Source organism: Eutrigla gurnardus (assembly GCF_963514095.1).
Source record: "Eutrigla gurnardus genome assembly, chromosome: 23".
Classification (NCBI taxonomy): Eukaryota; Metazoa; Chordata; class Actinopteri; order Perciformes; family Triglidae; genus Eutrigla; species Eutrigla gurnardus.
In genome coordinates this window covers 550354-575180 of record NC_139934.1, presented here as the reverse complement: position 1 = coordinate 575180, position 24827 = coordinate 550354, and the positions used below count along the sequence as shown (strand labels likewise).

General features: G+C 47.5%; 1 protein-coding gene across 3 annotated transcripts in view; it reads right to left on the bottom strand.

Moving 5' to 3' along the window:
• Nucleotides 1–445: 445 nt before the first annotated feature.
• htr2cl1 (5-hydroxytryptamine (serotonin) receptor 2C, G protein-coupled-like 1) overlaps nt 446–24827 on the bottom strand; it is a 69826-nt gene continuing 45444 nt past the window's right edge. For 2 of the 3 annotated variants that reach the window (XM_084002263.1, XM_084002264.1), the window contains 6 exons: nt 12893–13041; nt 10352–11257; nt 4229–4429; nt 3521–3916; nt 3212–3447; nt 446–2533 (listed from right to left, as the gene is read on the bottom strand). In XM_084002263.1, coding sequence (XP_083858389.1) covers nt 1985–2533; nt 3212–3447; nt 3521–3916; nt 4229–4429; nt 10352–10742 — 1773 coding nt within the window. In that variant the 5' untranslated portion in view covers nt 10743–11257; nt 12893–13041 and the 3' untranslated portion in view covers nt 446–1984. The remainder of the gene's footprint in view (nt 2534–3211; nt 3448–3520; nt 3917–4228; nt 4430–10351; nt 11258–12892; nt 13042–24827) is intronic. The other variant, XM_084002265.1, reaches the window with a different exon arrangement.

The window sequence follows — 24827 nt, the reverse complement described above, 5'->3', positions numbered from 1 at the left end:
TTTACCATCACACTCTGGCAATTTACCATCACACTCTGGCAATTTACCATCACACTCTGGCAATTTACCATCACACTCCGGCAATTTACCATCACACTCTGGCAATTTACCTTCACACTCTGGCAATTTACCATCACACTCCGGCAATTTACCATCACACTCTGGCAATTTACCTTCACACTCCGGCAATTTACCTTCACACTCTGGCAATTTACCATCACACTATGGCAATTTACCATCACACTCCGGCAATTTACCATCACACTCCGAAAAACTAAATTCTGTTAAAAATGTTACTCTCAAACTCAAGGAACATGGCAGGGTTCTCAATAGAACCCACGAGTGGATTCAGGGTGAATAGAAACGGGTTCTGCTGAGCAGATTCTTGTGAGCACCCTTAGAAGGTGTAATGGTTCGGGTAGAACTTCCAGAGGAGGTTCTGGGTGGAACCATTACACCACCTCTCATCGGGCACTTCACAGGTGGTTCTAATTCTAACCCTTTATGTTGGGTTCCAGGTAGAACCTTCTGAAAGGGTTCCAGGTGGATATTGAACCAAAAGGGTTCTCCGATGAGGACAACCCTATATGGTTCTCCCATCGCGGTGTTGTAAAGTAAAACCAGGCGGAGTGCCCTTTTAAGTGATCTCTTAAAAAACGGGTTCCCTTTAGAACCCGACCACTTAGCTCTACTATCGTAAACTTACAATCACGCACGCACACGAGTCCCAACTAGCGTTATCTCTGGTTGCTCGGCAACCTAAATGCAGCACCTCTACACGATGTCGAATGATTTTCTGGACAGACGGGGGGAGACCTGTCTCACAGTCAGCTGTCTGTCTCCCAGCGCATCGACTTCCTGTCTGTCTCACAGCACAGATGAAATCTAAAGTGTCACCGATGTGGCCGGAGATCGGGGAGTCCATTCAGACTTGTCATCCTCCGATGGATCCGGTTTTAAACCACAGCTTATTAAGGAAAGGCTTCGTGTTCGTTCTGTCCTCTTTGGCTTTAACTGGAATCATTTAGCAACATTTTAAAAAGATGTCATGGCTGACCTTGAATGAAAGCTTTAATAAAGGAAACGTCTTGTTCATGGAAGAGCGTGGTGTGAATCTCAAACAGATCTATTCATCTGATGATGTCATATTTATATGAACGAGGAGAGAAACACGGGTCGATTTCTTTATTTATTTATAAAAGTCCAGTTTTGTCGGGGAAATAAAATGTGATTTGATCACGGCTGAGGAAGATTGTTTTCATGGATGAAAGTAATAAATCATTTAAGAATGACATCTGAGGAAGCTCTGTGCACCTTTACGTTAAAACGTTCCACATTTCTACTTTTCTCTTTTTTATTCTGTCGTCGGTGAAAACCTTGAGACTAGAAGGTCGTCGGAGCGAAGGCCCTCGCCATGTTTAGCTCTTTGAGCCCCTCGTTCCAAGCCAAAGGGAGGCGTCACCTCTCTGTCTGACCACCAGATGGCACTGTGAGTCCACCAGAGACTGGTGGTTGTACATTCCTTCATCTCGGCTGGCTGAATCATTTCATGCTGGGAAAGTTCATATCCATCTTTAACGACGTCGTCGTGGAGCTCCGGCACAAAAATAGATTTGGTTTTAGTTGCAGAGACAGAATCCACATGAGACCACATGAGACCTCGACCGGAGGGCTCGGTGTCCTGGTTTGACCCCGTTGACCTTGGCGGTCGGCGCTCCTGTAACCTGCATCAGTGTGGGACTCCGTTGGGGGGGCGCCTCGATACTTCATACCAGGTTCACAATGAGCTCCTCACCAGGTCCACGCCGCCCCGGGTCCTGGTCTCGGCTGGTCCCTCGGCCCCCCTGAAGGGATTTCACCCTCCGTTTAACGGGATGAAAACCAACACCCCGGAGGTTCACGCCTCTCAGCCAATGAGATCGCTCGCTGTGGGCTTCCAGCCCCTCCCCCTCCCACAGCAGCTGAAGGTCAGGAAAGGTCACGCTCACACGCTGCTGGTGTGCTCTGTGGAGGCGGGGCTGTAGCTGAGGAGCGACAGCTCCGCCTCCGTCTCCGCCTCCGACAGCGCCCCGGCGTTGTGGCCCTCGGAGAGACTCGACACGACTCCGATCTGTGTCTCGTCGTCCGTCACGTCCTCGGGGTCCACCGCCAGACCCCCCCGCCCGCCGTTGCGACAGTTACTGTTGCGGTCCACGCCGGCCTTCCCGTGGCCGCCCGCCAGCAGCGGGGTGACGGCGTGCGAGGAGCACGGCGCCGGGCCCAGCAGTGTTTTGCCGCTCTGCCCGGCGGCGCCGGCGGCGACGTTGTAGCGGCAGCGGATGTAGCTGGAGAAGGCCCGGCGGTACGTCTTGTTGAAGAGGGTGTAGACCAGCGGGTTGACCCCCGAGGAGATGTAGCCCACCCACACGAAGACGTTCAGCAGGTCGTTCAGCAGCGACTCGTTGCACGCGCCGCGGCACAGCACGAAGGTGACGTTGGTGATGAAGAAGGGGCACCACATGACGAGGAAGAGGAAGAAGACGATGCCCAGGACCTGAGGACGGAGGAGGGGAGGGGAGGAAAGGAGGGGAGGAAAGGAGGGGAGGAAAGGTGACAAAATAGTGTTCAACAACATTTCATACACAGATGATTTCATATCATCATTTTAGATAGCTTTGATAAATATATACAGTATATAGAACAAATAATAATTAATATATAAATAAAACATGTAAAGATATATATATATATATATATATATATATATATATATATATATATATATATATATGTATATATATATCAAAAATAATATATTGAAATCTATATGAAATCTAAATCTATATTTTTTGTCTGCGTTTGATAACAGCGAGCTCCTCCAGCTGTTTCCGAGGAGACGCTTGAAAGTCTCCGAGTCGCTGGGAGGACGTCCTCCTCCGTCCTCGAGGACACGTTAACAGCTGAGTGATAACGAGCATTAAATGTTGCGGCTTGTTTGTTGTTTTACATGGTTTTAAGTCTCTTTGAGGTCTCTACATGTCCTTTAAAGTCCCTCCATGGTCTTATGTTGTCTTTGTCGTCTTGTATCCTTTGCAGGATGAAGTCCAGGGAGACCCCTGACCCCCTGACCCCCTGACACTCTGGCCCCGCCTCCACTGTGCACTGTGTTTAACTAACTCCTGAAACACCTTCAACCACCTGACGAGCACTCAGCAGCGCTCTGCGTTCTCACCTTGGAGGCCCGCCTCTCGTTCTTTATGGCCTGCATCATCCCCCGTCGCCCGTGGCAACCTGACGTCTCGCTCCGGCCGGGCCCCGCGGCCGGCGAGCTGAGCTGGGACGCCGCCTCGGAGCTGGGGATGATGCTGATGCCGTCTGGCGTGGAGGTGCTGAGCAGCATGCCAGGCTCGGCTCCTTTCAGGCAGCTCAGGGTGCTCCGTCGGCGCTGAGGGGGCGGCGGCTTCAGCTCTGTGGGCGGAGTCAAGGCTATATCATCCGTGATTAAAATAGAAATACAAATAAAGCAGCTCTTCTTTCATACCTTGAGAGTCTGACGGAGCGAGCGTGGTGATCTGAGGGATCTGGAAGGTGCTGGACGGAGGCCGCAACGTATTTGTCATTGCTGGTGTGTGCAAAGGCTGCTGGGAAGTCTTGGCCTCGCACAGGAAGACGGTGGCCTGCCTCTGGAGCACCTGGAGGGGGGAGAGGGAGGTGGGAGAGGATGAGGAGGAGGAGGAGGAGGACGTGAGGAGGGTGAAGGCAGGCGGGACTACCTGTATGGTGAGGCAGTACGACACCACCATGATGACCAGCGGGATGAAGAACGCCACGAAGGAGCCAATCAGCATGAAGCGCTCCTCGTTGAGGACGCAGCTGCCGTTGACGAAGACCTTGTCCTCGTTGTGAAGGCCGATCACCGGGATGGGCATGGACACGCCTGGAGGGGGGGGGGACATGAAACAGGACTTGGGTTCATCACGACTTCAAAGCTCAAGACAGCGTGGAAAGTGGAAGCATGAATTTAAGGTGGCATGAAGGTGAAAAGGAGGGAAGCAACCAGGTGGAAACCTTAAACTGCCATTCTCTCTGCTGGCCACCGGGGGGCGAATGCTCCGGGATTACCTCAGTCAACATTTAAAAACCCAAGATGCCGTCGTGCTGCCTTCAGGTTGGTAGATCTCATTTGATGAAATGATGTATATATATGTTGATTTCCATAGAAATGTGAAGCGGCAGAAAGCCCACGTACCGATGGAGATGGTCCACACGGCGGCGATCTTCATCATGGCCTTGGTGCGGGAGTTGAAGCGGCTGTGCTCGATGGGGTTGCGGATGGCGACGTAGCGGTCCAGGGAGATGGCACACAGGTGCATGATGGAGGCGGTGGAGAAGAGCACGTCCAGGTAGATCCAGATGGGACACAGAGCGCTGGGGAGAGGCCAGGCGTAGTCTGGAGGACGGGAGGTAAGATGGAAATGTAATGAAAGCACAGCTCACTGTACATGCACTACATTTCCCATGAGCAGGTGGGGCTAGCAGGATATCAGTCGATAAACGTGCTCTGGTTCAGATGCAGTTTAAAGGAGACATTTCTGTGCAGGGAATATGGATGTATGAAAAATACCAAATCTATGTTTTTGGTGAAAGGTTTTGTGAGGTTCTGCTGATTCCTGGAGGAAAACGATTAAACAAAGGTGTATTTTTAAAGATGTAGATTGATTTGAGGGATGCGTTTTCACAACCTGCGTACATTTAGGGGTAACATGTGATCAATCTTAGAGTTTGACACCTGCCACGTGAAGCAGCTGTCTAGATCTTGGTTTTTTACCCACTTATAGATATATAGAGATAGATATATAGTGTTCACAGATCTGAGATGCTCATACACGCCCTCTTCTCCTCTCACAGTACCCCCCCCCCCCGACTAGATGGCGCTAGAGGGAAACCTAGATCGTCATAGCGATGGCATCTGACAGATTCACAAACAGTAAATCTCTCCACTCCGTTCAGGCACTAAAGGAGGAAGTGTTTATCAGCGCTCCCGCCCTTCCCCCTCCATGGGGAGGTCAAAGGTCACAGCCGGGGGCTGCCTGATACCCCGTGGAGCTGTGTAGTTAGTCGCCGCTCTACAATCAGCCTTAATTATCGGAAGATTGCCGCCGGGGGGACGAGACGCCGCTGACGTAACTAACAGAAATACGACGGGGAGTAAATCAGCGGGTTAACCTTCACTTACACTGGTGTACATTAATTAAGGTCGGCCAGTCTCTGTCTGTGTGTTAGCGTACTAAAGAGGGAATACACACACACACTCACACACACACACAATCAGCAGGTAAGCCCCGCCCCCTAAAGCATCCCCTGCTTTCTGGACTGGTGGCTTCAGGCCTTCGGACCAGCTGGTCTCAACCGGATGGTGTCATCGTCCTCCAGCCATTATGTTCATAACTATAAATTAAAGCAACTTTAATGGTACGCCGTGTTGTTCTGGTGCCTTTGAGGCCGGAAAGCCATCGACCTCGACCACGTTCGATTCCCTGCACTCTTCCAATTAAAGGGTTTGACTCTCATTGTATTTCCCATGACGGTGCCTCTCGTTCCTCGTTCATTAGAGCATCGATGACACGCCTCACATTCATCAGACGTCCCTGTGTGGGTTTATCATTTGGGCCCCATGCAGAGAGATAACTTTGATTGAGTTGGCCTTGAAGGTCGAATACTTTCAGGTGTGTGTGTGTGTGTGTGTGTGTGTGTGTGTGTGTGTGTGTGTGTGTTATCTGGACTGGGATCATGGCAATCATTGGCGAGTTAAATGGCGTGAAGCGTCCTGCGTATCGTGAGTCAGCCAGTCGGTGATATCGATATTCCTGAAGGATCACCGCCACCGCAGACAGGAATATGGGACGTTGTTGCCGGGGGTTACAAACGAGCTGCAGGGGGAAACGATGCGGCAGCTCGTCCTGTACGTGTAGATACACAATGAATCTCAGCGGCGTCTTTGTCAAAAGAAATCCAGACATTGAAATGTGCACAAAAAGGAATGTCTTTGCCTGTGAAGATAACAACCGTTTACAGATCTGTCACACTGGTAAAAAAAGAAAAATCACGATTTGCACCTAGAAGTCTGTTAAAGGAGTCATCACCAGGAAATCGCAATTTCTCTTGTTAAAACATGCATATCTGTGTTTGACCTCAGTTGAAACTTGCCTGAAAGGCTGGAGTTTGAAAGTGGCGCCGTTTTTTCGCTTCTGCTCTTTTTCCGAACAGGAATAGCACACAAGGGTGTGCATTCCTAAAGCACGAGATTTTGATTCTGCGCCTACGGTGACGTCACCGTGGCGGCTACTTGCATAAGCCCACCCCTCTTTCACCACCCAACCCCCCCCCCCGTCCGCTACCTGACGTCCTGCTGTAAACGTGTCTCTTCAACCGTCTCTGGCTCTTCACTCTCCGGTTCGGGTTCCGACTCTGGTTCGTACATAAATGCCTGAATTCCGTAAGGTTCGTCATTTAGTGTGTGCGCCATGACAGGGGGCTGTTTATGTTTTGGAGTCTGCATGCAGGCAAGCCCCCCCGGCTCTGTCCTTCCTGCGGCGAATCAACGCGCGCCTCATTACATATTATACAATGTAGTGCTGGGCGGTATACCGGTTCATACCGAATACCGGTGGTTTTTTTGTTTATGATATGCATTTTTCATATACCCCAATACCGGTGAGTGTGTAGCGTATGAACGTCGGGAACGCAGAGCGGCGGAACGTCGCGCCGCCGGACATTGTTTGAGAGGGGGCTGTTTAGCAGCTGCACCAAACAAGCAGCATGCGAGAGCACAGCCTGTGTTGAGCGTAAGATGCGGTGAAAAAATAGATAAACACGGCGAAAGTTTCTTTTTGCCGAAACTTTCGCCGTGTTTATCCATTTTTTTTTTTCGCCGAAACTTTCGCCGAAAGTTCCGAACGAGCAAGCAATGAAACAGAAGAACTTGTGCCGAAAATAGGAGCCGTGTCTGTTGTTTGGAAATTCTTCGGCTTTTAAAATTCCTTCACATCATTAATGCTAGTGTGGACATTAATGTTTTTCTACAATATTCACTCCTTATGACATTAAAATATGTCAGTCCAAGCCAATTTACTGCAGTAATTATTCTCTAAATTATTAGAAAATTAGGTTAACACCCAGTCGTGCTTGAAAAAAAAAATACCGTCAAATACCGTGAAACCGATATCATTTTGAAAAATACCGTGATATACATTTTTGGTCATACCGCCCAGCACTAATACAATGCACATCCGGACCAGTCAAAACCTCGCGCGTAATCTCGCGTGATAAAATCGCGATACGAAAAAGGGTCAGAACAAGCTCAATGTTTGATTAAAATTTTTTTTTTTTTCTAATAAGTTTTACGAATTGATCCAAAGCGATCCAAGGGGGGCTGGATACGTATAAAACCAGGTGATGACTCCTTTAATTGATAAAAGTCTGACAGGACTGGTAACCATGGGGACGACTCACATCAACGTCAGCTGTCAGAGGAGCAGAAATCCAATCATAAATCGTTTAACACCGGCCGACCAAACATCTATTTCCCCAAATTTGTTTGGCCTGTCAGATAACAGCTGTGTCGACATATTCAGACCTGGCTGTCATGTGACTAGCATATGATGTGCTCCGTCTTATAACTGCACATACAGAAATACGTATTATTCACATACGGTATCTAGATTTTTAAACCTAAAGCTGTTGTTTTTTAATAATGACTATGTAACGTAACGTTTGGATGCTTGTCTGGAAATGACCTTGCAGATTAAACGTTGGATTTGTGCGTTGGCGTTATTGTCCTTCATAAAGACTTGTGTTCAGACTGTGATTCTTGTCCAATGAAAGTAGTTTTATATGCAGTTCCCCTCAGCTTTAAATCCTTTATTAGCTCGTCGCTTGGGTTTTCTGGCATGCAGCTTCACTGGTTTGGTTCACTCTTACGGCTCTCATCCCTCCCTCACAAGTGGCCAAAAAAAACAACTAACGGCTTTAGGTCATAAAAATAAAGGCCTGATTGTTGCGAGACTGGACTTCCTCAGGATTTGATTCCCTCCCAGGAGTTGAACCTTTAAACGGTGTCACCTGGAGGACTGATATTATGCTTGTGTTCATCTGCAGCTCTTCACCGATGGTGACATTTACACAGTAAAAATAAAAGAACCTATCAATGTAGAGGCCTGGCAGAATGTAATGCTTTTACTCAACATTGGAAATGAAATCCGACAGACAGATTATTAAGCTAATGTGGGCGTCGGTGCAGAATCCTGGCAGTGATGTTGTAAGCAAGAACAGCAGTTGATGGTTGCTATAATATCACAATTATCCTCTGCTCTTGACTCACTTGCAATATAACGGCGAGCAATGTCTCGGAGACGTGGTAATCATTTCAACAACTGAAAGAATGTTCTGAAATCATGACGCATGGCGAGGGTGGGGGCCGAGGTCAGGGGTCGAAATCTGTAGAAAGTCATGTTTAAATATTGGGTGAGATTTACGGACATGCATCTGTGTTTTCATGATAAAGGTAACGAAACCACAGTCGGCTGGAGCACCTGCTTTCTTATTGTGTTGAACAGGGGCGTATCAGCCAATCAGATAACTTCAGATAAATGTTCTTTCCAGCTACACATGACACATTTAAAGGTCCACCTCCATAAGAGAAACAAATACAAACCCCCCAAAACACCAATGTATATATCATAGGGGTGTAACGGTACATGTATTTGTATTGAACCGTTTCGGTACGGGGTGCTCGGTTCGGAACGGAGGCGTACCGAACGAGTTTCCATACGGACATATTAAGTAGAGGACCGCATGTGTGGAGGATGCTGCAACCGCACATGCAGCTACTTTATGCTAATCAGAGGCACCGGGCTCGACTCGCTGCCTCGGGAACGCTCGCGAACGCTCGCAAAAATCTGTTGTTTGAAGGAGAGCGCCTGTCAATCATCATCTAGTGGCAGCCCGCCAAGCGTGCAATACTGGGAAGCGGCGCGTCCACTCGCGTTTAAAATCGCCCCTGTGGACACGTACCTTAATGCCGCTAGCGTTGGCAACAAGCCAGAGTTGGAGGACCCTCCCGCAACATTAAGGTCTCCCGTGTGGGAACACTTCGGCTTCCCGGTGAGATACAAACAGGGACAAAGAGAGGTTGATAAAACCAAAGCGGTTTGCCGACATTGTTCATGTGAGGTCGGGTATATTTCTGGCAACACGTCAAACCTGTTGACGCATTTGAAACGGCACCACCCCCACGTGAACATCACTACAACGAGGAGAAAGACGAGCGTAACGTTAGTGCAAACACAGCTCCCCACCGCATTTAAACAGCCTCTCCCTGCCCTGTTCAATTTTGCACATCAGATGGAGAAAAGATTTGTTTTTAAAAAAACAGTCTGAGCCTTATTCATGTTATTTAATCTGAGCAACAACTTGAAACTATTTAGTGTTGCAACTGTTCAATTTTGCACATCAGATGGAGAAAATATATTTTTTAAAGAAACAGTCTGTTATTTTTATTTATTTTTATTTTTTAAATAAATATTTTAAATACTTGTATTTATATTTTTGAGCAGCATTCTAGCTCCAGTGCATGTTCCTACTGTTAAAAGCACAAAAGTAATAAACAACTAGCACATTTATATTTTGCATTTTGTTTTCTTACTGTACCGAAAATGAACCGAACCGTGACCTCAAAACCGAGGTACGTACCGAACCGAGATTTTTGTGTACCGTTACACCCCTAATATATCAGTAGAAGGTAAAGGGGCCATATTATGAAAAACAGGTTTTCTCCGGTCTCTATACCTACCCCGACAGCGGAGAGCGAGCGCAGCGGAGAGTGAGCGCAGCTTTGCCTCGACACTGCCCCTCGTAAAAAGATCTGTCCCAACCATACGGGACCAGCAACTTCACCTGAGCCACATACGCGAGCCATAGCGATACATCCATGTAAACATTGCCGCATGCTACCACTATCATAAGCATCGTCTCCGTAGCTCTCCGAGTAGGCGATGACAGACGGAGCTCATTAGCATTTAAAGGTGCAGAAACAGCCTGTTCTCAGGAGAGCTCAGCAGAGCTCATTTGAGCAACTGTTAGACAGCTGAAATTCAGGACCATGGATGGGTTTGGGGCAATGCAGATTAAAAAGCAGTGTTGTTGGGACTCTGACAGCTGTGTGGAATTGATGAAAAACAGGATAATATGTCCCCTTTAAACATCACCTTGGCAACGTGTCTGGATTATTCAGGAGTCTACATTTGAAATTGTGAGCAATCATCAAGTTTTCAGTGTTTGTAGAAGTCTTCTAGAAGTGCGTTGCGGTACTCACCATAGAGGATGTTGATGAGGGAGATGGGCATGACCAGGATGCCTACGAGCATGTCCGCCACCGCCAGCGACCTCAGGAAGAAGTTGGTGGCGTTTTGGAGCTTCTTCTCCAGCGACACCGCCAGGATCACCAGGATGTTGCCGCCGATCGTCAGCGCGATGATGACGAGGATGAGCAGCGCAGGCCAGTTCTTCTCCTTCAGCGCCGCCCGGGTGACGGACTCCTGGGTGAGATTGTCCAGACCTGCGTTCATGGCCGCCACGTCTCCAAGCCCCCACGTCTGATTGAGGTCCAGGGGGGTCCCGCTCGGCCAAGCCATCCTACCTCCGACCTCCAGGGAGGAAGTGGTGGTGCCGAAACCGCCGAGAAGAGCCCTCGCTGGGCCGCCCATCCCGAAGAGAGGCCCTCACCCTATTGGACGTTCTGGTCTTCACCTTCTTCACCAGCAGAGGGAAGAAGAAGGTGGAGAAAGAAACGCAGTCCGCATTGATCAAAACTTATCTGAAGAGTTTGAAGTTCTTAATACGGATCGGGGGGGAAGAGAAGAAGGGCGGAGCTACTGTGGGGATGGGGAGTGACGGGGAAGGGGGGGAGGGGGAGGAGATCCTATCTCCAAGAGTTTGTGTTATACTCCAATCAAGTCTCGCTAGCTGCAGACAGGCTCATATTGTCCCCTGAGCTTTGATTCTCCCATTTCTTGCCAACAAGTCATTGCCAACGAGTTCTGGAGGTCGAGGAGCCAAATCCTTGTTGGATCAGTAACATCCACATCTTGATAGAACGTTGGGTTTAAGAGTTTCTAATCTAGAGCCGACGACAGGTTTATTCATATCCATGGCTGCTGTCTGCTCCATCCTCCGGATCTGTACTGGTTCTTCTGGTGGAAGAGTTGACGATCAGGCCGATCTGTGGAAGGAACCACAGAACAGAAAAAAACATATCATTTGAATGGTTTCCACCCATTCGTGAATCCTTCACACCTTCTCTCTTACATATCCCTTACTTCTCAAGATCAATTAGTTGGTCTTAAAATCTGCTTCCAAAAAAATCTGCTTCCAGATATTGGTTCTCCTTAGCACCTTTCTCACCCTGTATTCAGTCTGTAAATCCTTCCCTTTCCCATCCTTCCTTTGTGACTTCTTCCGCTCCCCTTCGTGTTTGTTGTATTTGGCGTTGCTTCCATCATGTTTTCACTTTGTGTTGCTTCTTCCTCCCCCTCCGGCCATCCGTCAACACAGCCACTCAATTCCTGTGCTTTGTTTCCTGCCCTCCACTCAGCGGCTCTCACAAGTCTGATTGATGGCATTCTACTCCTAATAACTGTTGGGCAGTGTGGATGATGTCATCGAAGACAAACCAACCAGATCAAACGGAAGGCCGGCTGTCCCTCTCTGTTTACCCTTACATCTCAGCGGGTTGAGATGTAACGCCTCATCACTGTCTACGAGGACGTGTGTGTGTGTGTGTGTGTGTGTGTGTGTGTGTGTGTGTAAGAAAGAAAGTGTGTGGACATATGTCTTTGCATAGCAAAACAGTAAGACAGAGCGTGAAATACTGTGAAAATCAATGAGGCATTTTTCTTTTTTCCTCGAATGTGTGGGCCCATGTTTAAGAATGAAAACACTGTGTGTGTGTGTGTGTGTGTGTGTGTGTGTGTGTGTGTGTGTGTGTGTGTGTGTGTGTGTGTGACGGACCCGGGCCTCCAGCTGAGACAGTTTTGGTGGGCGGTGAGTCTACAATAACATCAAGCGGAGCACAATGGGCTCCCTGAATGTGTGTGTGCATATTTCACTCATTGCTATGGTCACAACAACAACACTGCTTTGCATTCTGTTCAGCCGTGTGTGTGTGTGTGTGTGTGTGTGTGTGTGTTGACTTGTTTGGTGTTTTGTGAAGTCATTCAGATTGTGCATGGTTCCCTAAACGACAAACCTGGACCAAAAGAGAAGTGACTCATATGTTTTCTACCCGTTTGACATTTTGGGAACTCTATCATATTATGATTATAATATTCGTAACCTCCCTGCTGCCGAGTCACCGAGTCCAGCTGCTCCACACGATGGGTTACGGCTCGTGTTCTTTTAATGCTCATCACTTACGTGTATTAATAACCACGTATGAAGAACGTTCCTCTGCTCAGTTATGAACAGCTGACTCTTCTTCCCGTCATGTGACGAACAGGAACATCATTCAGAGCCTCTTGATTTAGTAAATCCTCTCTAATGAAGAAAACCATACACCTTCACATCTCTGGCTGTTTGGAACATGTTTCCTTTTAGAGAAATGTCAGTGTGAGTTCCAGCAGTTACAGGGTGAACATGTCTGGGGCTTTTATTGTGAAAAATCCCCAAATCTTTACAAAACAAATTTAAAAAAGAATGATTTTGCTGTCATTACCTGATGAGGCCGCCGATAATTTAACAATTTGCTTCATTAATAACAATCAAAGCAGCCAAATTAAAAGGAATGATGCAGTTTAAATAATTTGTTGTGTTGTACGAGGTAAGCGTCGTCACGGTAACACTGAATCTGGTCACTTACTTCTTCTCGCCTCCCGATTGATGAGCTTGACCTTTTTCCCAGCTATTTCCCACTACTGGCGGCAGTCTCTCTCTCCCTCTCTCTCTCCCGTAATCCCTCCGTCATCCGTCACTCCACACCTCCGGAGCGAGGGATCAGAGTCCATCTGCCTACGGAATAAAAGAGGGGGAAAGACACTTCAGATAAAAAGAGAAAAACAACTTAAACCACAGCGGCTCCTCCAACCACACACACAGCGGGATCTTTGGTTCTTTTCATCACGCAGTACATCTCTGTACTTTTTTACTTCTACTTGAGTAAAGTAGTTGAATCAGTACTTCTACTTTTTGAAGACAAGTATCTGTACTTCTACTTGAGTGCAGCTCGTCTGTACTTGATACCTTTCAGAGTAACATCATCTAAAACGCCTCCCGAAGGTGATACATGTTTACAGAAAGTGTCCTGCTGAGTCATCGTTACACCATATGAAATTACACATATATAAATGTACTTTGTGCCCTCCGACAGCGGAGTCGGGATTGCACCGGGGTCATGATCCTCAGCCGAGGCACCAAGCCATGAGGCCACCTAATGGACTGAACAGATGGAGCGCCGGGAACATCAGGGACGGAGCCAGGACGAGGAAGAATAATGCTTTCATTCTATTGTTCTACCAGCTTATACATCAATCTACACTCATACAGGGTATGGAAAACATCAGTGGAGCATCATTAGCAGCAGATATACGTTCTAGATACCAAAATACTACACTGATGTCACTGTGGTCTCATTGGGTTTCTGAGAGAGAAACATTTCTCTTCATCTCCTCTCTCTGTCTATTAATGAGAACAGTCGATTACTACTACTTACTACTACGACTTACTACTACGACTAGAGATGAACTGGAGGAACAGGCGGGAGACAGTTAATGAGTTCACAATGTGACATCATCACAATACTTCAATATATTCACTATATCTAGAAAATATTACCATTAAGGACATTGCTGGAATTTAATTGAGCTGGAATTCCCGGAACTTGCAACAAGAGATGAAGTGTGTAATGTAGTGGAGGTACGGGAGGTTTAATGTGTTTAAAGAGTTGATCCTCTGCTGGCGGATATAAAGGCCACAAACACGGAGCAGTGAATCCACATAATCCCTCCGTCTGTGTGAGTCAGACAGCGACATGTATTACCTCAGTAAATATTGTAAACATGAGTTTATGTCTCAATCTCTAGTTTCAAGTCTTCTTCAATCCAGCATGATGTTCATTTAGTACATTATGGTCCATTTAGAGTCCACCAGACCAGGAAGCAGGGGAAGCTTTAGGGGGCGGGGCTACCTGCTGATTGACAGGTCCATTTAGAGTCCAGCAGACTAGAAAGCAGGGGATGCTTTAGGGGGCGGGGCTAACAGTGCAGTGTTATGTTACATTGGAACTGTACTTCCGTTTTGTGACATTATATTGTTACGATACGATTTAAACCGGTTTTCTAACGGAACCAAGCAGTTCCGTTGCCTGAACCTCACCGATCGCTCTACGTTCCCCAGTGGCGTGTTCAGGGAGTGGCCTAGGGTGGCACGGGCCACCCCTGAAATCTGATTGGCCACCCCAAGTGCCACCCCAATATTCACGGCACTGAATGTAAACTGGAAGCTTGTTTAGAGTTGCAGTTCCTTCCAGGGCCGAGTGGGACTCATTTTCAGCCCTGGAGTTTCATACCTCAGACCAGCCCACTTTAGATCACGACCTATTATATTAAAATAATGTAATTATAACTTTACATGTTAAGCATACAATAGCGCACTGTTCTCTAAAGCCTTGTAATTCCGTGTATTTTCACACAGCCTTGTGGGCACAAGTGCCCATAGTTCGGCCGTGTTCAGCTGTCTGTTTCCCGGCTGGTTTGCGTGCGGCGCGTCTTGGCGTTTCGCGTTCGACGGAGAGTCCGCCTGTGTGGACTCTTGTGGACCTGGGCGGGCCGGTGTTTGACCGATGTCCGCGGGCTTTTCAGCCAGCTCTGAGGGTGATAGTCCCGACAGTTCGGCTGGGTTCTTGTGTCTATTTACCTGCGGGAATCCCCGCAACGCGTCCGAGTGTTTTACGTGTGTACGGACGGAGCAGAAGTCCGGCTTCGCTGTGCGTAATTGTGGCGTGGCGCGGACCTGGACCGGCCGGTGCTTAAGTGAGCTGCACGGGCTTTTCACAAAGCCTTGTGGGCACACGTGCCCATAGTTCGGCCGTGTTCAGCTGTCTGTTTCCCGGCTGGTTTGCGTGCGGCGCGTCTTGGCGTTTCGCGTTCGACGGAGAGTCCGCCTGTGTGGACTCTTGTGGACCTGGACGGGGCTGTGTTTTAGTGAGGACCGCGGGCTTTTCACCATGGTCTGGGGGCATCAGGGCCGAGAGTTCGGCTGGGTTCTTGTATCTAATTACCTGCGGGAATCCCCGCGACGCATACACGTGATACCCACTCCGGGCCTGGATCCTTCTCAAACCTGAGAGGCAGCAGAGATGCGCTAAAGTAGAATGTAGCCTGCAAAAAAAAAGTCCCGAAGAAGAAGAAGTTTGAGCAAACCTACACGTGAAACAAACTGTCTATGGAAGCAACACGTTTCTGGAGCGTCGTCGAGAAAGATGTGAGAAACCTACATTTCACTACACTTACTGTGCCTGTAGTTAAAAGCTGTAACGGTAATAAGCTAAACGTTTATCCTGTCTTGTGTGCATACATGAGTGTATATGTCTGCGCAGGCGCTCCTGCTCACACTTCATGCCACCCCTGCATATGTCAGTGCCCCACTGGTGCCACCCCTATCAAAAATGTCTGGACACGCCACTGACGTTCCCCATCCAGCGAACGTCTCAGCGGAGCGTACGTTTGAATCAGAGAGTCATCCACCGTTTCCTGTGGTTTCCAGAACGACTAGTCGGGAAGATTTACTTTCCCTCTGCAGAACCAGAAAACCACCTCGACTCGGGTCCCGCGGTTAAAGAAGACATATTGATGTTTAATTGGTGCGTTTAAGTTCCTGCTGGGCGATTTGTATTCTTAAGCGCTCCGGGGAAGTAAAAGGAGGGAAGTGGACGAGGAGACGAAGGAGTGAACGGAGGAGAAATGTCACTCAGTCAAAACGGGAGGGAATGAAAACAGAGATTTGTATTCATCGCTACCAGCAGTGATGTAAAAAAAAATGACACAGTCGTAAACAGGAATGTATAACCACTCAAGCATGCATCACACACACACACACACACACACACACACACACACTGCAGCAGGAGAAACTCATTATGTTTCCTGAAAGGCCTCTTGGCTATTAATCAGCCCCCACACATGTATCAGCCGGAGTCAGTCATCCAAGGAATACTGATGCTGGAGGAGTGAAACACAAAGGAGTGAGAAGAAACGCCATCTCTGATTCTCACATTCATTACCCCGAAACACAAGACTACACAGAACCTCAGGATCCAGACGGAGGGAAAGGTACCATGATGTGTGGTCACACCTCTGGAGACGGTGTGGACAAAGCCATCCCCAGAACCCCCAGAACCCCCAGAATCCCCAGAATCCCCAGAATCCCCAGAACCCCCAGAATCCCCAGAATCCCCGCCCTGGAATGTAAATACAGGTCTGTTACTGGACGATGTACAGCACACCAGATGGTGAGCAGCTTACTTACATACGTGTGTGTGTGTGTGTGTGTGTGTGTGTCACACACTCCCACGTTCCAGATGTGCTGCTAGTCCCAGGCTGGGAGCATTTTAACGGGCTGTGAGCTCGTCCAATCAGGGAGCTCGTTAGCCGATCTACCATTTTACAGGTTACAGGGTTCCTCCACCTTTTCCAAAGGCAAATTCAAGCACTTTTCAAGCATTTCAAGGTGCATTTTCATGCTTTTCCAGCACTCACAGCTACATATTTACGTACATTTCAAGCACTGTATTCTCAATGCAAGCACTTTTCAAACCTTGAAAACACCACACTAAAATTCGAGTGTTTTCAAGGACTTCCTGCAGCCGTATGGACCCTGAGGTTACTACACGTCTCCAGCGGTGTTCACCTACTTGGCCTGATATCCGTGTAGATATTCCGCCCGAGGTCAGACAATGTTAGTCCACTTTTATCAGGGATTTCTGTGAGTACACACTCACAACGCTGATCCGATCACACAACACGAGCCAGATTAAAAACACGTCTCATAACAGAACAGAGCCGCCGCCGGTCAAATGAAATATTGGACAGTTTTTCTGCTCGCTGCCAACAGAATTAAATTACACAGTTTGGACAACAAGACGCTGAAACATAAAGGAAGAGGTTGGGCTGGACTTTCTGTGTCTGACCGCCTGCATGTCTCAGATGAACCTGCTGCTGGCTGATCCTGCATCTGGTTCAGGGCGTTAGTGAAACATCATGTAAGGCACAACACATTCCTTCCATTCAGCACAAGGTGAGGCCAAGGAAGTCCTTGGCTTTTATTCTGATAACTTAATCAACAACGAGCGAGTGTGTGTGTGGGTGTGTGAGTGTGTGTGTGTGTGTGTGTGTGTGTGTGCGGTGTGTATGTGTGTGTGTGTGTGCAGTGTGTGTGTGGGTGTGTGAGTGTGTGTGTGTGTGTATGTGTGTGTGTGTGTGTGTGGGTGTGTATGTGTGTGTGTGTGTGTATGTGTGTGTGTGTGTGTGTGTGTGTGTGTGTGTGTATGTGTGTGTGTGTGTGTGTGTGTATGTGTGTGTGTGTGTGTGTGTGTGTGCGGTGTGTATGTGTGGGTGTGTATGTGTGTGTGTGTGTGTGTGTGTGTGTGTGTGCAGTGTGTATGTGTGTGTGTGTGTGCAGTGTGTGTGTGTCATGGAGATTGTGCATGAAAGCTTATCTGCTCACATACAAGCTGCAAGGTTAAAGGTTTTTCATGCTAATACTAACTTCAAACACCTTTTTCTGTGGCTTTGCAGGCAGAAGCAGATTGATTTGACACACACACACACACACACACACACACACACACACACACACACACACACACACAGTCTTTAAGTAACAGTACCAACATCATCCCTAGTTTGCTGTGATTATGTGGAGCTATAAGACAAGCTGTTATCCTCTTTGATCCCTCCACTCAGACCGAAGGCATTAAGCTGGATTCTGTGTGTATTAACGTGTGTGTGTGTGTGTGTGTGTGTGTGTGTGTGTGTGTAGCTGAAGAATTCTAATAACTGTTTATTTTTTTCCTCTGAGCTGGCTAATAACAGTGTTTGCTGTTTTGCAGATGATGTTCTCCTTTCTGAACTTTCTTGTAAATATTCCACGGCGGCGTTTGAAAAGGGTTTATAAGTGTTGCTTTATTCTAAATCCAAGCACTTTGAAACCTTGAATACGCCACACTATTTCAAGTGTTTTCAAGGATTTCCAGCACCCGTTTTCTGCATGGATGCAGCGAGTCGATCTCTCCGGGTTTGGAGAAGAGAAGAAGAGCCGAGAGACAGGAAGTGGCAGGAAATGAGGAGGAAGACAAGGAACATGACATGACTGGAGAGAAGCTGTCAAGGTGCTCTTTGCCCTTCAGTGGGCAGCGACACACTCCCCCTCCTCCCCCCTCCTCCCCCGTCTCCCTGCCTTTCTAAGTGGAGGAGAAGACACTTGAGGGGGAGTGACACATCCTGCTCTCACCCTCCTGCTCTATATTTATATATCTCCCCCCTCCTCCCTTCCCTCCCTCTCTCTTCATCCTCTCGTTCTCTTTCATCTGTTGCCCTCCACCTGTCTCACACCTGTCTCACACCTGTCTCACACCTCCTTTACATACAAGCTTTTTCTTCAAGTTGAAGAGGAGCAGTGGGGAAAAAAACAAATCTCTTTCTCTTAAATCTGAACATTTTCTGACGGGTTTACAACAGTTTGCATGAAGGAATATTAAATATTTACGACTGAAATATTCTGGTAAACACAAATAATCAGACGAGCAAGATAAGCGGATGCAAGCTGCACCACCAGAGGGCAGCACCTCTCCTTTATGTGCTGATCAGAACAGCTAAAATACCATTTCAGAAACAGGAATAATAGGAATTTTTCAAAATAAAATACATAAAGCAGAAGGATAAACAATAAGGGAAAGGCATTCAGGGAGAAAAAGGCGAGTTCTGCTTTATGATGTTTAAAGAAGCAGGAACCAGTCCATATGGGAGAAGTCACTTATGGGATGCCAAATGGAGAGAGAAAAGGAAATGAATGGGACACCGGTTACCATTACAGCCGGCTAGCAGCCAGTTAGTCCCGCTAACTGGTTTTAGATGAAGTCCACTGGTGCTACACTCAACAGCAACTGGTGGTTTCTCCAACAGCGACGAGTTCATGAAGACTGAAGGCTGTTAATCACACGTCACATCATGGAGGCTTTCTGCTCAAGGTCACGAGGACTTCCTGCCCCGGAGGATGATTTACCTCACATATATGCTACAACATGCAGGGGGCGTGTGGAGGTCAGGGCTCCGGCTGATGGATGCCCACGTTAAAAGGCGAGATGGAGCGGCGACGGCTGCATTTAACCTCCGTTCACTTCTTTATTCCCGCTCGCTTCCATCCCCGCCACTAAACGCCCTTTGACCTCCTGATTACCCGCCGTACGCTTCCAGGCTCGTTCAATATTTCCCCGCCATCGTTCTTCATTATCGTGTCAGCTTTTATTTGAGTTTTTGCACTATAATTCAGTCTCAGTGTCGGTATCCGATTGACCACACTTCACCTTCCACTAGCTTTCCTCGCTAAGTTCCTTATTTTATGTCCTTTGTTCTTCATTCCCACTTTGTCTTTTTACCGTCTGTGTGCTTTATTTCATCGGACCTCCTCGCTTTGACCCTCCTCCTCCTCCTCTTCTCTTTCTGTAGTTCCTTCTGTATGTGTTTGCAACCAGTGAAGGAAGTGACCATATTTGGACTGCAAAAGGAGCGATGGGCGGATCTGATGAACACAAAGATAACTTCTATAATTCAAGGTCAAATTTACAGCTAAGTCATCTTAGTAGCTAACTAGCATTGGTAGCTACCTGTCAATCAGCAGGTAAGCCCCACCCCCTAAAGCATCCCCTGCTTTCTGGTCTGGTGGACTCTAAATGGACCATAATGTACTAAATGAACATCATGCTGGATTGAAGAAGACTTGAAACTAGAGATTGAGACCATAAACTCATGTTTACAATGTTTACTGAGATAATACATCAAGAGAGAAGTAGGACCATTTTCTCATAGACTTCTATACAACCAGAGAGGAGTCGCCCCCTGGTGGCCAGCAGAGAGAAGTAGGACCATTTTCTCATAGACTTCTATACAACCAGAGAGGAGTCGCCCCCTGGTGGCCAGCAGAGAGAAGTAGGACCATTTTCTCATAGACTTCTATACAACCAGAGAGGAGTCGCCCCCTGGTGGCCAGCAGAGAGAAGAAGGACCATTTTCTCATAGACTTCTATACAACCAGAGAGGAGTCGCCCCCTGGTGGCCAGCAGAGAGAAGTAGGACCATTTTCTCATAGACTTCTATACAACCAGAGAGGAGTCGCCCCCTGGTGGCCAGCAGAGAGAAGTAGACTTCTATACAAGCAGACGTCCTCTCTCCCTCCATCTGTCCTTCTTTCCCTCTTATTCATTTCCTCCTCGTTGGAGCTGACCTCCCCTCAATTCATCAACCCCCCCTTCATCCTGGCCTTGCCGTGCATCCATCACTCCTCCTCCTCCTCTCTTAATTAGTGTCCTGGAGGTCTTGGACCATACGGACCCCTCCAGACCGGTCTGGTTCCCCCTGAAGTCTCTGCAGCTTCGACTCCTCCACTAATCAGGCGGCGAGTCAAGACAGCCGGCGGCAATGAGGCGTCCTCGTGCTGAACATTATTAAGATCTTTTAGGCCGAGGGCCTTCAATGCACACACACACACACACTCTCTCACACACACACACACACACACACACACACACTCTCACACACACACACACACACACACACACACACACACACACACACACACACACACACACACACTCTCTCACACACACACACACACACACACACACACACACTGCTGTAATCAGCGAGTAGAAAGGAGGCATCTGGAAGAAACAACCTTATTTAAAGCGACAGGACGACGCGTTTGAAGGTGTTTTGATCCCGTCGTCTCATTCTGGAGAATCTACATCAAACGTGTTCAAACCTGCAGCTTCATTATTCTTATTGTCAGGTCAAACTTTTCCATTTGTTTGGCCTTAAAGCTCCAAAAGAGAAATGTTTTTCTTCCCCTGATTAGTTAAAGATTATACATTCCCTTTGATAAGCCTTTTCTGAGACTTAATAAAAGATTTGTTTTCTTTTTACAAGATTAAAGTTAAAGTCCAGTTTTAAAAAAGCCACAAAACAAATACAAACAAAATCATTAACAATCATGGAAATTCACTGTCAACCGTCACGTCTCTTCTTTTTTTGTTCATTTAAATTTTAAATTGGAGTATATTATACAGCACAACATATATACATAGTATTTCTTTAAACAAACAAAAAATGAGGAAAAAAATAACTATAAACCTACCTATGTATACACACATACACATTCACTTGTCTGTGTTCTAGTAAATCTGTTTGTTTTCACGGATGTCACTCTCCGTCTCTTCCTGATTGCGTTGTTCACCAGCCTCGCTCGGCTTATCGCCGTGACGCCGTCGCGCTGCCACTCGGCTCAGACTCCATTTAATTGGCCTTTATTGGCACGAATCACAACAAACAAGACGCAGAAACCAGACAAGAAAAAGACGTGGAGCGGGACGCGAATACTAATCACAAAGAAATCCACATGCATGGGAGAGGAGCTTTACACTGTGTGAGCAGGAAAGAGGTGTGTTTGTGTGTGTGTGTGTGTAATGCACCATGAAATGAAATATCCAGCAGGGTTTTGGTGAAGGCTTTCCACCGACACACGACCAGCACCAGAGTGTGTTTGTGTTGTTTGTCTACATTAGTGTGCGTTTGAGTTCACGTCGGGTGAAAAAGTCCCAACAAGCGAAGGAGCCGCTCCGAGTGTTTGCTCTTTTATTCAGAAGTCTGTCGAGGCGAGGAGGTGATTTCAACTATCTATGACTGGAAGGACGAGAAGCAAAGAGGAGATTTGTGAGGAGGGGAGGGAAAAAGGCAATTGAAATAGTAAATTCATCGTCAATAATAAGAAACTTTGGTAAGTTTACATCAGAATGTGAAATGTATTACTGCTGTCACGCACAATAAAGATGCTAAACAGGGCACGGTGTGAAGAGCGCTGCTGATGACAGAATGCAGATAAATCAATTAAACTCGTGTGTGTGTGTGTGTAAGTGTGTGTGTGTGTGTGTGTGTGTGTGTGTGTGTGTGTGTGTGTGTGTGAAAGCAGCAGTTTGCCTGTAATTGATCGTTAGTGAGCTCTTTGCATAATTAACCCTGTGTCAGACGCACGCATGTAATTATAGCTGCAAAGTTCTAATATCACCGATCACATACTGACATTCAGGTCACTTAATCAATAAACACACGATATGTTTCTTATTACTTTGTGTCTACCCTGAAGGCAACAACTTGTGTTTGCATGTTAACTTGTTTCTCTCCTCCTAACAGATGCTTTGTGGTTTTTTCAACAGCCGAAACAAAACATGTGACCGGAGGACTCGTCCATGTGAACGTCGTTGTTCACAACCCAATAAAACTTCAGTAGAACAGAATGGCATCATGTCTTATATATAACAGATTACATATCAGTGATTCTCTCTCTCTCACACACACACACACACACACACACACACACACACACACACACACACACACACACACACACACACACACAGAGGTGACCTCCTCCATACAGGACCAGATTAATGTTTCTATCAGTAATGACAACGTTCATCACAGAAGCATCCGACTCCTCTCTGGTTGTATAGAAGTCTATGAGAAAATGGTCCTACTTCTCTCTGCTGGCCACCAGGGGGCGACTCCTCTCTGGTTGTATAGAAGTCTATGAGAAAATGGTCCTACTTCTCTCTGCTGGCCACCAGGGGGCGACTCCTCTCTGGTTGTATAGAAGTCTATGAGAAAATGGTCCTACTTCTCTCTGCTGGCCACCAGGGGGCGACTCCTCTCTGGTTGTATAGAAGTCTATGAGAAAATGGTCCTACTTCTCTCTGCTGGCCACCAGGGGGCGACTCCTCTCTGGTTGTATAGAAGTCTATGAGAAAATGGTCCTACTTCTCTCTGCTGGCCACCAGGGGGCGACTCCTCTCTGGTTGTATAAAAGTCTGTGAGAAAATGGTCCTACTTCTCTCTGCCGGCCACCAGGGGGCGACTCCTCTCTGGTTGTATAGAAGTCTATGAGAAAATGGTCCTACTTCTCTCTGCTGACCACCAGGGGGCGACTCCTCTCTGGTTGTATAGAAGTCTATGAGAAAATGTCCTACTTCTCTCTGCCGGCCACCAGGGGGCGACTCTCTCTGGTTGTATAGAAGTCTATGAGAAAATGGTCCTACTTCTCTCTGCTGGCCACCAGGGGGCGATTCCTCTCTGGTTGTATAGAAGTCTATGAGAAAATGGTCCTACTTCTCTCTGCTGGCCACCAGGGGGCGACTCCTCTCTGGTTGTATAGAAGTCTATGAGAAAATGGTCCTACTTCTCTCTGCCGGCCACCAGGGGGCGACTCCTCTCTGGTTGTATAGAAGTCTATGAGAAAATGTCCTACTTCTCTCTGCTGGCCACCAGGGGGCGACTCCTCTCTGGTTGAATAGAAGTCTATGAGAAAATGTCCTACTTCTCTCTGCTGGCCACCAGGGGGCGACTCCTCTCTGGTTGTATAGAAGTCTATGAGAAAATGGTCCTACTTCTCTCTGCTGGCCACCAGGGGGCGACTCCTCTCTGGTTGTATAGAAGTCTATGAGAAAATGGTCCTACTTCTCTCTGCTGGCCACCAGGGGGCGACTCCTCTCTGGTTGTATAAAAGTCTGTGAGAAAATGGTCCTACTTCTCTCTGCTGGCCACCAGGGGGCGACTCCTCTCTGGTTGTATAGAAGTCTATGAGAAAATTATCCTACTTCTCTCTGCTGGCCACCAGGGGGCGACTCCTCTCTGGTTGTATAGAAGTCTATGAGAAAATGGTCCTACTTCTCTCTGCTGGCCACCAGGGGGCGACTCCTCTCTGGTTGTATAGAAGTCTATGAGAAAATGGTCCTACTTCTCTCTGCTGGCCACCAGGGGGCGACTCCTCTCTGGTTGTATAGAAGTCTATGAGAAAATGGTCCTACTTCTCTCTGCCGGCCACCAGGGGGCGACTCCTCTCTGGTTGTATAGAAGTCTATGAGAAAATGGTCCTACTTCTCTCTGCCGGCCACCAGGGGGCGACTCCTCTCTGGTTGTATAGAAGTCTATGAGAAAATGTCCTACTTCTCTCTGCTGGCCACCAGGGGGCGACTCCTCTCTGGTTGAATAGAAGTCTATGAGAAAATGTCCTACTTCTCTCTGCTGGCCACCAGGGGGCGACTCCTCTCTGGTTGTATAGAAGTCTATGAGAAAATGGTCCTACTTCTCTCTGCTGGCCACCAGGGGGCGACTCCTCTCTGGTTGTATAGAAGTCTATGAGAAAATGGTCCTACTTCTCTCTTGATGTATTATCTCAGTAAACATTGTAAACGACGGAGAGATTCATCCCATTTTCTCCTCTCGTCCTCCTTCACTCCCACTCGGCCTCATCTGAATATTTCAGATCACGTCCTTTCACATTATCACCAAAATAAGGAAGAGAAGGAAGAGAAGAGGAGGATGAAGAGGAGGAGGAAGAGGAGGGTGTGTTACAGTCTGACTCATGAACATTATAAGGGATTAAACAAAACAAAGACTGTCTCTCCTCTCACGTCCTCCATTATGAAAACTACTTAAGCCAAGTCAGGCTGACAACCCTCCCCCTCCCTCCTCCTC